This window comes from Centruroides sculpturatus, unplaced genomic scaffold, assembly GCF_000671375.1.
Source record: "Centruroides sculpturatus isolate CEXI.00-Female unplaced genomic scaffold, Cexi_2.0 scaffold407, whole genome shotgun sequence".
Classification (NCBI taxonomy): domain Eukaryota; kingdom Metazoa; phylum Arthropoda; class Arachnida; order Scorpiones; family Buthidae; genus Centruroides; species Centruroides sculpturatus.
Window position 1 is genome coordinate 341,867 of NW_019384947.1, and position 13,879 is coordinate 355,745.

Sequence of the window (13,879 nt, forward strand, 5' to 3'; positions counted from 1 at the left end):
TGATAATTAATTTTTAAAACAATTTCTTATATATTTATATTTCAAAACATTTTATTCAAGTTTATCTTACCTTAAAGCATTTTGAAATACTGGTAAAATGTCCATCATTCCGAACACATTGTATTGCTCTTCTTTGTTTTCCTTCACCACAGAATGCTCCTTCTGGTAAAACACATGAACTCCAATTCCCAACCTTCCATATATAATAAAAACAGTTTGTACCTAATAAACAATTTTCAGAATCTACTAAAGATGGACATGGTTTACCACTTTCAGAATTGTATCTTAATATTATTCTTTTCCTTGTGCGATTATATAAATTATTACATGTCTAAAACATTAAAAAAATATATATCTATATAAATATAAAAATTTTCATAAAATAAAAAAGTTCATTAATTTTTAAAATTAAATTTGTCACCTTATCACATTCAGACCATTCTGACCATTCAGATACAACACAATCTTTTGGACATGGTAAATAACACTCTCTTGAAACAGATGGTTTAGACATAGAATTACAATTATTGATATCTACTTTTATGGGATTTGTTTCATCAATTGTTCTAACACAGCTAAAAAAAAATTTTACATAAATTTATTCGATGATATTAACTTTTTTATATTTGTTTTAATTAATATTCTCACTTAATTTCTCTCTTCTGTGTACCATTGCCACAAATTCCTGAAGTTGTACATTGCATCCAATTTCCAGCCAACCACGAATATGCAACACAAGAAACATTTTCTACTTTGGTTTCATTTTCCTAAAATTTTAAAACAAGTTGATAAATTTAATTGAGAAAGATTTAATACATAATGAATGAGTTTTAAAATAATTTAAAAAGATCAAACACTTTTCAGAACATATTTAATTTGGAAGATTGATATTAATATATTACACAGCTTTTTAACTCTTTAAGCTTTGAAAACTCACCCCATCTCTATTGCTAATGACCAAATTGTTTTTATCCCTCAGGATACAAGGAGAACTTGTTTGGCAAAAATAGTCTAACAACTTTTCAATTGGCCAACTCATTTTTAAAGACAAAGCCGATTTTATGTATAAAGAGTTAAACATGAATGTGAATGAATATTCTATTTTATTTAGTCATTGAAAATGATTATTGACTTAAAATTAATATATTTTCATGTACTATATATAATCCATGGGTAATCTGTGTTAAAAAAAAAAAAAATTGAAAGTGATACAGATTATGCAATCGATGGGTTTTATGCCAATTTTGAAGTACAATTACAAATTAACATTTATGGAGGAATGACTGCTTCATAGGCAGAGGTTGTATGGTGAAGTGAAGTATATGATTTAATTTTTGTTCCAACAATTTTCTGCAGATTATATGCATGAAAATATGGTATACAGTTTTATTAAAATTAATTTTTAAAAATATTAAATACTCAAATACTTACAATACCATTTTGTATGTTAATACAAGGTCGACCAAATTTATTGGCAGTATGAATAACTTTACGATGCCTATGCCTATATACACTTCCACAACTGGCATTGTTAACTGACCATGAAGACCAAGCTGTAACTTTGCAATCTCTAGGACATTCAACAACACACATATCTACTTCATATCCTAAATATAATTTAAAGCATTTGTGAATTTTCTCAAAATAAATAATCAAATATATTCTAAATTATAATATCATACCCATTTGATGACAGTTTTTCATGTCAAATCCATCTGTTTGTCTGAACTTCTGTCCTGTACCACATTTACCAATAATTGATCTTCCATTTACTGTGATATTAGAATCATTTTCATCCACAATACATTCTTGCCAATGACTACTTACAGATGATAAATCCATTGGATATGGACAAGATTTTTCCTCTATGGTCAGAAACTGATTTTTACAATTTTCTATTATATCATAGTCATCTATATATATTTATTTCAAAATGACATTTTTAGTATATAAATATATTATAATAAAAAATAATAATTAAAAAATGCACTATGAAATTTGTCATTTACCAGTTAAAAGTTGTCTAGTCCTATTTGTTTTAGATATACAAGCATTTTCACAAAGTGACCATTCTGACCATTCAGATACAGCACAATTTTTATCACATGATACAAAACATCTTCGTGATCTTGAAGGTATTTGATCATCAAGAAAAAAATTAGAACTTATGCACATATCGGGTTCAACTCCTCTATCATCTTCATGAATACATGTAACATCTGTTATTAGAAATAACTTTAATTAAAAACTGATTTTTTCATATACAGTAATATTTATAAAATACACTTTTCATAGTAAAATAGAAAATATTACAATGTTTATATATGCTAAAGTATTTCACTTGAAGCATTATTTCAATTTTATTGAAATTATTGGTTTAACATTAAAATCTATCAAAAAGTCAAATTTTTAAATCTTAAAATTATTATTATAATGACATCTACTAGCAAACAAGCTTCACTAAATACTTTCTGTAAGCTTGTTTGTTTTTGACAATGTTAATAAATATTCTTACTAGATAATTTTTCATTTTGACAGAACTATTTAATAGACTACATCAAATGTTTTATTTTATTAGAAAGATAATATTTTTATTATCTTTTTTAATATTTGTTTCAATCCTTAATTTGCATTAAAGTTTAAATAAAGTACAATAGACCCGCGGTACTCCAACAAACATTTTGCAAGATGGTGTCGGATGATCGAATTTGTCGGACTATAGAGTACTGCCACTGACCTCTTGTAGTCCGGAACTTTTTTGAAAAGGAGTACCTTGTAATCTGACAAATTACATACTTATAAAAATGGTAAGATCAAATCTATATGTACTACATAATATACGATATGGGACTTAATAGAATTAAACAACACAATAGATAGATAATTCATAGGGTTTATTATAAAATTAATGTCATTAATGCTATAGCACTTGCAAAAAAATAATAACTAAACATATTGGTGTCAATCAATTACATACAACATATGTAAGTATTTCCAAGGTACAGTACATACTATGTATGATCTTAATTTGAAAATGGATAAACAAATAAATTTATGGTGCATGCAAATATTCATCAATTTTCTTTTGTTTTACATTGACTAAATGCGAGAGTACAGCCTTGTCTCTCAGTCTCCTCAAAAGTAAAAGTTCGTTGTACATTGCACCATTCTCTTCAGCCCATTGCATACCGAACTACATATAGGCATGTCAGATTATAGGGGGTGCTGGATTACTGCGGGTCTACTGTATGTTCTTCAGTAAAATTAACTACTGTATATTCTAACTAGCAGACCCCGCCACGCGTTGTTGTGGCTCAAAATGTATCTATTATAAATGTATAACACTTCCCCCGTGGGGGGAAATTTTTCAAAAAATTTCTTCTTAGTATACATTCTGTTGACGTACTCTATTAAAACGCAATCAAAACTGCATCTGAAATAGTATAAATAAAAGCAGAGTTCTTTATGGTAAGCCTTAATCCTAACCATCTCCCTTCAGTGGGGGGAATTACGACATGTATATTATATAAAAACACGTGCGCATTCAAATGCAGCGTTGTGTCAAAATTTCAAAGGAATCGGTAGGAACAAAACAAACATTACATTTTTATTTATATAGATAAATAGAAGGTGATCTTCTTTAGTTTATTTTCACAGAAAAGTGTAATGCCTGACAGAAAAGCAAACTTAGGGCGTCGTAGCAGCATCTGTTAAAAATAAAAGCCTTAACCTAAATTATATATTTTAATTTATATGAATGTTAATCAGAATAATATACAGCCTATGTCCACCCTGAGGTTCCATTCTAAATATTGGTGAAAGAATTTTTTAAATTGGATGAGTAGTTTCGGAGATTACCTGCTGCAAACCAACTTACATACATACATACAAACATTACCTCTTTATAATATTAGTATAGATTAGATAGTCTACATAAAGATAGTATGTATAATTATATCAATAATTTAATTGTGAGTTATTATAGAGTTATTTTAATATAAGTAAATGAAAAATATTCTTTAATACACAGTTCTTTATTTTTAAAAATTTGTTATTTATAAATTAACATCATTCATAATATTTACAAAATCTAGAATCATGACAGTTTTTATTCATGGAGTCAATTTAACTATGGATTTTAGTTAAATGGAATCAGAGGTTGTCTAATGCAGTTTATTTTTAAAATATTTTTATAGAATTTATTTGTAAAAGAATATAAAATACTTAATTTTTTCATTTTCTTTGTGAGTAAAATACATTAAAATTAAACATGTATTATATGAAAGTGAAATTGTAAGAGAGATTGAAGATAAAAAAACAGAACAGCATAAATAGCATAATTAAAAATAATTGAAAAAATATCCTATTAAAAAATAACAATAGGAACCAGTAAAATTCAAGATGAAATGCAAATGATGTGCTTTTTAATTATAAGGCTTTTTGTATAAAAAGTTTTAAAATCAAATATAAGAATAGTTTTAGCAAAAGCATTCAATTACAGAAAAATCAACTTATTGTAATCACAGATATTGTTATCAATTTTTTAATGTTATTAGAATTAACATGTACTAAAATGTATAATTATTAATGTTTTTAATGATATTTAATTTAAATCTTCAAAATATACATTTAAAAAAAAATGTTCTAACGTGTTCTTTTAATATCAGAATAATAAAACAAGAACTTTCACTAATTATAACCATATTATTCTGTTTAATATTATCATTTGATTTGATCATCATCATCAACATAAATGAGTCCCAAAGTGATTAAAATAATGGATTTTCGAAAAATGGTAGAATATCTACACTAGTACTGTAAAAAATGCACGTATCTATAAGCCTTTTACCTTTGTGATAAAATGCGCACCGGTAAAAGTCTTATAGATAGAATCCATTATAAAAAATGCATGTATTTCTTTATTTTTTTGGAAACAATTATTTTAATTTTTTATTGAAGTAAAAGCAATAAAATAAAAAAATTAAAAGATTAATTTGTTGAGCAAAATTTTTGCTTCAGAAACTGTAAATGAAATGAGAATTCTACCAGTAATAAACTTAAATTATACTAAATTCTTCATAATATCACTTCTTTGACTCATATCAGTATATAAAATCAATACAGTGGGTGATTGGTTAACAAACATAATCCATTCCAAGACTTTGTTCGCTATCCGATTGATTTACCATAGGTTTCTATGGGAATTTGATTAATTCATTCTGGAGATCCCCAAAAAATAAAAAATATACACATGGTCTTGCATTTTTATTAGTCATGTTTTTTCCGTTTGTAAGGGTTAAAGAATCTGTCTAATGTCGATTGCTTTTCTCTCTTCTTCATGATTTTTCAGAAGTAATTAATAGCATTGTAATTGTAGAGATCCCTGGGCCTATTAACCTCAACCTGGTTTGGATGACATTTGAAGACTGTTGTTCTGACATCACTTTTTCAAAAGATCTTTAATAGCAGATATCGGCATAAATCTGCATTTTCAGAAGAAAACGTAAAAAAATTGTTTCTGTCAGAAATATAAAAGGCTGGAATTACAAGGAAGAGTTTCAAAGTTCAGGGGAATACTATCCTATCAGTATATACTGGGTAGAACGTCGATGTCAACATCTCCCGCGCTCCGAAAAGTTTCGAATTGTTGCCTGAAGACAAAGGAAGACAATCGGTATTCATTATTTTACGTCGCTTCTTCTTGTTTGTTCGGTGAAGTGTTTGTTATCCGAACATGTGTTCATTGTCTGATCATAAAAATCTTTCGCGAAAGTGTTCATTATCCGATTTGTTCGTTAACTGATCTGTTCGTTAACCAATCACCCACTGTATTTCTGTCGAATACTATTGAATATTTTTATAAAAAAAGTATGAAAATAATTACTTCTAATCTGGAAGCCTTTTCCACAATTTTTAACTTGAGGTAGTATGCATGAACTCCACTGTCCTATATCCCATTTATATGTTTTGGAAGAAAGTGACTTTTTACGGCATTGTATGCCATTCTTCTTCAAACAAGATCTTTCCTCTTTCAGTATTGTTGAACAAGGTTTTCCACCAAATTTTGGTAATTCTAAAATATACCTTTGCCGATACTGAAATGAATCTGAAAAAAAAAAAAAAAAATGCTTTTAATAAAATTCACATTTAAATTTATATGTAAAAATGACAAAAAAAATCTAGAAAGCTTAAACAAAGTTTAATGTTTCGAAATTAATTTTCTATTTCATACATAAATGACATCTGTAAAAAATTTTCTACACAAAATTACCACCATGATAATCACAAACTGAAATTCTATAAATTAAATATATATATTTTTTTCCTAAAAAACAAATAAACCACAATAAAAGTTCACCAGAAAAAGAAATTAGCAAGGCTTAAGGATTTCTAAAGGAACCAGTAAGGATTAAGTACCTAAAAACATAGTTAAAATGAAATAATATACAGTATAACATATTAATTGTAATTTGGTAACAAAATAAAACACACACTAGTAATAAAGAACATATATAGGCTATCTATATCTTTATAAAATATATATTAATTAGCCTGTAATAAACTTTTGCCTGTCATAATTCAAATCTATAAAAAAGTAAGATGGAAGAGGCTTATATCATTTGTATCAATGGAGACAATGAATAAATCAATTTTTTGATGTTATTAATAACCTAAAAATTGATTTCTTCATTGTCTTCTTTATATTAAAAATATTTTTATACTCATAAAATATTGACTGTTTTATAAATATTGATATTTTTATTCATGAATTTTAATGGAGACTAATGTGCATGTAAAATATTCGTAAAATTAAATTTACATATTTGTGAGTCCAAAAATACAAAATATGGCTATTAAATACAGGAACAAACATAGGACAACAGGATCAACTGCTTCAGTAAGATTTTTTATTGTAGACAGAAGTTTTATTTTTTTAAAATAGTGTTTTTCAACCTTCTTGAATACGCGACCCCTTTACAAGTTAAAAAATTCTGGCGACCCCCCTAGGGCCATATTAAAACTATATTAGTGATTTTAAAAACTATGTACCGTGATACCTCGACTTACGCGATTTTCAAATCTCGTCGATTCGCCTTTTGTTTGAGCACCACGCAACTCTTGATTACTCATTCCCTCCAAACTATTGTTCAACTTACATGTTCAGACGTGTCACGCAGAATCGACACATAGCTATAATTTATTGTGTGTTATTTTTTTCTGTGTTTGTTATATCTACAGAGACTCGAGAGACTCTATGTGGTGATTTCTTGTAACAATGAACGAATCAAAAGACACGATAAAATTAATGAGAACATTTATTAGCTTACATACATCCGACTTGGATTTCACACATTGAGAAATTATACTCCGACTTATGCGAATTCGACTTATGCGGTTATCGCTCGGTCCCACCTATCGCGTAAGTTTGGGGTATTACTGTATTTAATTTTCTTTATGTTGACATAAATTATTGTTGATGAAAATGAAAATTTCAGAAGAATCGACAATAACTTAACACACACAAAGTATGAAACTTCCTTTAATTATAACATTGGGCACAGGGAGCTGTTGACTTTTTTTTACTTTTTTTTTTAGGATTAGAATTTTCAGCTTCTACTTTTCTACTTTTTATTTCTTTTTGCAAATCAGCTCAACACTTTTTCGGCTATAATTTTCTGGGGTGGGCCGTAATTCTCGCTGAAACTGTAGTTTTTTTAATGTAGTGTAGGACCTACAAACACTTGTCTTTTTCTTTTACCCGTGACCCCCTGTGTAAGGCGTTGCGACCCCCCTGGGGGTTGCAACCCACAGGTTGAAAAGCACTGCTTTAAAATAATGAAAAGTAATTATAAAAATATAAACAAGTTTTTTTAAAATTTTACATTGTTTATATGGTTTATTTTAAGTTATTAAAGTGATTCAACTTTTATACATTTATATAAAATTTATATAAATGTACACATTTATATACATTTATATACATTTATAAAATTTCATTATACAAATTTAAAACCATCCCCCCAGAATTTTTCCTTTAATTAAATAACAGGATTGATACAATTACCTCACAATACATGATTTAAAAAAATATGATATTTTAATTTTTATCCTTTCAATATACTCCCTTTTGTCTGTATCTAAACATTGTTGCTTTCTCATCTGCCATTGTATGAAATAATGTTATAGCTTCTCTCTTTTATCAAGTCAGTAGGTCTTTCATTTTCTTTTTAAATGTGTATTTATGTGTAATTATATATTACAAATTTTACAAATACTTACAGAATTAATTACATTAATTTTTTTTGGAAAAATAATTTCAAATATATTATTATTAAGTTAATAGTTAGTGAAACAGTTGAAACATTTAATCTTTATTTTAATAAGCAGTTAAATTTTGTAAGAGTAGACAAGAAATTATAAGTTTTTATCATCAAATAAACATTAAGTTAACAAAACATGAGTAGTTAAATATATTAATTATAGAAATTCAATTAAAGCCAAAAAAATTAAATATCTTTAATTCTATAAAGTTTTTCAACTATATAAAAGTATAACAGTTTTCTTTTATTTAAGATGATATAAGACAATATATATTTTATATTATTATTATATTTAATGATTATTTTACATTTTAACACTTATTATAAATGTTACATACCTGTTTCACAATCATCAGGACATGTACTCCATTCAGAAAACTTAGTGACTGAACAATCAATTGGGCATGGTATTGTACATGCTCTTTTAACAGCAGGTTTAGAAATACCACTACATCTATAAATTATTTGAAATTATAAAGTTATTATTATTGAAAGCTTTTCTCTAATATGCATTGATGATGATAAATATGTAGTGCATACATACACAATCACACACACACACACACAGTTAATAAATTATCACCAACTATATACAGTATATCATCATCGTCTCTAAAACCCAATTTACTAGTTAAAGCCAAAAGCCAAATTATTTCTGGATTAAACTGCATAATTTCTAATCCTCTTCACATATTTAATGAATAGATTCAATCTTTTCTTATATTGTCCTTGGCATTCAGAATTCTCTGTCACGTACAGATTCAATCCTTTTGAATTTATTCATCAGCAAACAAATTTCATTGAAGAATTACGTTTTTGAAATTTTTTCTTTAATATTACTAAATTTCATTCCTTTAATGAAAAATATTACTTAGAAAATTTCCATTCATTCATCATAAATAATAGGAATCTGAAAAATTATAAAAATTGTAAGACAACTTAAATACTTATAATTATGTCATTAAGGCATTGTTTGAAATTGTCCTTATTTTATTAATATATTCTATAAAAGTCACTATGCAGTGACTTTCGGAACATCCTGTAAAACAGTCAATTTGAAAATGTTAATCTATGAAAACAAACAAACAAAGATAGATTTCCCTTAACCATCCCACACAAAATATTATTTTTAAATTTATTTCATTCTGTCTTACTGGTGTCAATGTTCTTTCTTGACTTTTCCTATATAGCAACAATAAAGAAGCCGCAATTGTTATATGCATATGGAGTAGTTTCATTTAGTGATTTGAACTAGTTTTTAATATATTTCACCCACAATGCTCATAATAAATTAAAAAATATATTTTTAAAATTTTAATTTTTTTTCAATTAGTAAATAACAATAAATAAGTGGATTTTTACTAATAATGATAAAGATAGATCAAATTGCTTTGAAAGATCAACAAAAATGATCATATCCTCTTAAGAAATGAGGAAAATAATTAATATATGTCCTGTGNTATTTTACATTTTAACACTTATTATAAATGTTACATACCTGTTTCACAATCATCAGGACATGTACTCCATTCAGAAAACTTAGTGACTGAACAATCAATTGGGCATGGTATTGTACATGCTCTTTTAACAGCAGGTTTAGAAATACCACTACATCTATAAATTATTTGAAATTATAAAGTTATTATTATTGAAAGCTTTTCTCTAATATGCATTGATGATGATAAATATGTAGTGCATACATACACAATCACACACACACACACACAGTTAATAAATTATCACCAACTATATACAGTATATCATCATCGTCTCTAAAACCCAATTTACTAGTTAAAGCCAAAAGCCAAATTATTTCTGGATTAAACTGCATAATTTCTAATCCTCTTCACATATTTAATGAATAGATTCAATCTTTTCTTATATTGTCCTTGGCATTCAGAATTCTCTGTCACGTACAGATTCAATCCTTTTGAATTTATTCATCAGCAAACAAATTTCATTGAAGAATTACGTTTTTGAAATTTTTTCTTTAATATTACTAAATTTCATTCCTTTAATGAAAAATATTACTTAGAAAATTTCCATTCATTCATCATAAATAATAGGAATCTGAAAAATTATAAAAATTGTAAGACAACTTAAATACTTATAATTATGTCATTAAGGCATTGTTTGAAATTGTCCTTATTTTATTAATATATTCTATAAAAGTCACTATGCAGTGACTTTCGGAACATCCTGTAAAACAGTCAATTTGAAAATGTTAATCTATGAAAACAAACAAACAAAGATAGATTTCCCTTAACCATCCCACACAAAATATTATTTTTAAATTTATTTCATTCTGTCTTACTGGTGTCAATGTTCTTTCTTGACTTTTCCTATATAGCAACAATAAAGAAGCCGCAATTGTTATATGCATATGGAGTAGTTTCATTTAGTGATTTGAACTAGTTTTTAATATATTTCACCCACAATGCTCATAATAAATTAAAAAATATATTTTTAAAATTTTAATTTTTTTTCAATTAGTAAATAACAATAAATAAGTGGATTTTTACTAATAATGATAAAGATAGATCAAATTGCTTTGAAAGATCAACAAAAATGATCCTATCCTCTTAAGAAATGAGGAAAATAATTAATATATGTCCTGTGAGAAAGATCATAAAACAAAAACTGTATGTATGAAATGCAAGTATAATATTGAATACCTGTAATGAGTAAAGCATTATTATATGTAAATCTTTCTGTAAAGATTAAAAGATAGTAAGCAAACTATAAAGTTCAAAAAATGATATTTTATTTTTTCCTTTTTTAGACATGAATACACTTTCATTCTTTGTTATTTGATTTTTGTGGAACAATTAATTGAATGAATGCTTTTTATTTGTTTTATATTAAATAGATTTTTTAAAATATTGTTAAAAATTTACAGATGGAAGAGTTACTCTTAATAATTATTCAAGAAGATAAATGTCAAATTTTTAAAAACATTTTTTTAGTTTTGATAACTTAAACATCATCATAAATAAAGAAACAGACAAAAGCTATATATAACTATTAAACAGAATAGTTTAATGTCATATTNTACCACCACGACCAGGTGGTGACCACGGGAGAGTTATTATTATTACTATTATGTGTGGACATTGAATAATAATAATAAACAGGGTGATCATAATCAAAGTACCCCTATTCAATGCTGTCTAGACAGATATTTAGAAATCCAAATGCAACCAAATCTAATATTGCAACATTTCAGGACATGCAGAAAAACATCTCTGTAAAACAAAAAAATTAACACCAAAACTCACCATTAGGCACTTCTGGCACTGTGTATAATAAAAATGCAGTTTCTTTTGGATAAGCACATGCATTGTAGCCAAGTTTTAGTTATAAAAGTGGCTACAACTTTAAATATAATTGTCCTTCTCAGCTGCATCATTATTGCATTTGGACCACATGCATGTTTTTCATCAGATTCCATTGCACTTACCTAATGTTACAATCTACTGCAGATTCACAACCATGTGCGCTATATGATACTGAGCATCTCCTCAGTATATCTCATTTTTCAGCCATGGACACTGATAGATGCTCAACACATACAAAAATCCTACTGCAACAATAATGATGTCTTAAGTCAACTATTCTCATGCAAGATGGACTGCCTCCATATATTCGATGCTATATGCAGTAGTTTATGGTAAAATTTCACCAATAAGTCTATGCATTTCCTACCCTCTAACACCTTAGATCTTAATCCATTTGATTTTTTTTTATGGGGACACCTAGTATGATTTATTGAGGACATGTTACAAATTGGACAGCCTTGAAAGACAATACTGTATCATACTACATGTGAGAAGCATTACAGGTGATCATTTATAGTCAGTCACATTAAACACTATTAATCATGTTCAGAATGGGGATCAAATTAAACAGTACCTTCTCTATTGCTAAGGATTTTATAATATGAATGCCTTGTACAACTAACATTTTTATTGCTTGCAGTATCAAAAATGCCAATGGCAAGTTTTGGTATGTTTTTTTAATGAAAATGATTGCATGTCCTGAAATATCATCATACCAGATTTAATTATATATAGACTAATAAATATTAGTCTTGTGAAGTCTATAGACCAAACTGGAGTTGTCTTGGTCTTGGAAGATGAAAGTCTTAATTTCAGTAGTGAAAATTTAAAATAATAAAATTATTAGAGACACAATGATAGCAGTGCTAAAAGTATTCTTGCAACACTGATCTAAGTATTAGTTCTAGAGCATACTGAGCATGTGTGAAGAAAACCTTTTCTTTATGCATTTTGTTTTCCAGCAACTTCAGCTTCTATTGAGAAAATTTTTTCTCCAAGTGGCTCAATTATGCATTCTCAACATGCCACAATGCATTAGAATTACTGATTTTTTAAAGCAGAATAAAGACCTCTGAATACTATTCTGTTTGGTTAGTACAAAATTCACAGAAAAACTTTAAGTCTACATTTCACAAATTATGTTTTAGACATTCTTTTAATGTAAATACCAATGCATTGTAATATTAACAACATTCTAAATTTGAAGCTTATTGCATTATTTATAACTTTTGTTGTTTTAATAATTAACTTTTGTAAGTATGTTACATAACAAGTTTCTCGAATTTAATTTTGGTTTTAGATGTGAAATATCTGATAGTAATAAAAATCTTGGTCTCATCTTGGTCTTGTCTTGGTCATAGTAGATGATTTCATCTTGATCATGCAAAATAGTGTCCCATTAACAACACTGTCAAATACATCTCTGTGGACAGTGTTGAACTGGAGTACATCATAAATACCAAGTGATCATAATAAAACAATACTAAACATATTGAAATATAATAGTCTAAAAAAAAAATTAAAATTTTGCTAGTTTTAAGGACAATTTTCAATAATAAAAAATAACTCAATTTAAATTTTATAATTTATATAAATTCTCTTTTATAAGAAAAATAATGTTTTCAGTTAAAGATACAAAACTTTTTTTGATTAAAAAAACTTGTCTTGCAGTTTAAAGTTTTAAAAGTGGCTTGATTATGCATTCTCAGATACTTTAAGATGTTTTTTTAATTGCAAGTTAATAAATTAGTTAATTACAGTAGTTGGTAATTATCATTTTTTGGCACAAGAGCCTTTTAGACTAAACTGTACCAGATATATGATATTGTAAGTTAGAATTTCTGTGTTTTCATAAACTTTGTATAATTCATAATTTTTAATTTCTTACTACATTACATTACACTTACATTTAAACAATTTAAATTATGTACAGTATTTTTCTTTTTCTTTATATTTAATTAATATTAAAAAAAATGAAAAAGACAATGATTCACTAATTTTATCACATTTTGTTTTTAAAATAATGTAAAAATAATTATTTATATAATAATTTAACATTTAAAAAATTTCTGAAGTACCAAACTTTAAATAATTTTAATCAAAAAATGAAATTATATTTGATTGGCATGATTTTTTGGCAGTAAGTCAAAAGGTAGAAAACAATCAAAAAGAGATACAAATAAATGTCCATAAACTGAAACCAATGCATTGACAACAGAA

The 13,879-nt window shown here is 26.7% G+C and overlaps 1 protein-coding gene across 1 annotated transcript in view; it reads right to left on the reverse strand.

The window, feature by feature from the left end:
* LOC111632211 (thrombospondin type-1 domain-containing protein 7A-like) overlaps positions 1-13,879 on the reverse strand; it is a 69,454-nt gene that overhangs the window by 11,701 nt on the left and 43,874 nt on the right. Inside the window, exons 11-18 of the mRNA XM_023376590.1 lie at positions 9,820-9,935; positions 5,885-6,106; positions 2,010-2,219; positions 1,683-1,913; positions 1,432-1,607; positions 649-767; positions 422-575; positions 71-331 (exon numbers count right to left, since the gene is read on the reverse strand). Coding sequence (XP_023232358.1) covers positions 71-331; positions 422-575; positions 649-767; positions 1,432-1,607; positions 1,683-1,913; positions 2,010-2,219; positions 5,885-6,106; positions 9,820-9,935 — 1,489 coding nt within the window. The remainder of the gene's footprint in view (positions 1-70; positions 332-421; positions 576-648; positions 768-1,431; positions 1,608-1,682; positions 1,914-2,009; positions 2,220-5,884; positions 6,107-9,819; positions 9,936-13,879) is intronic.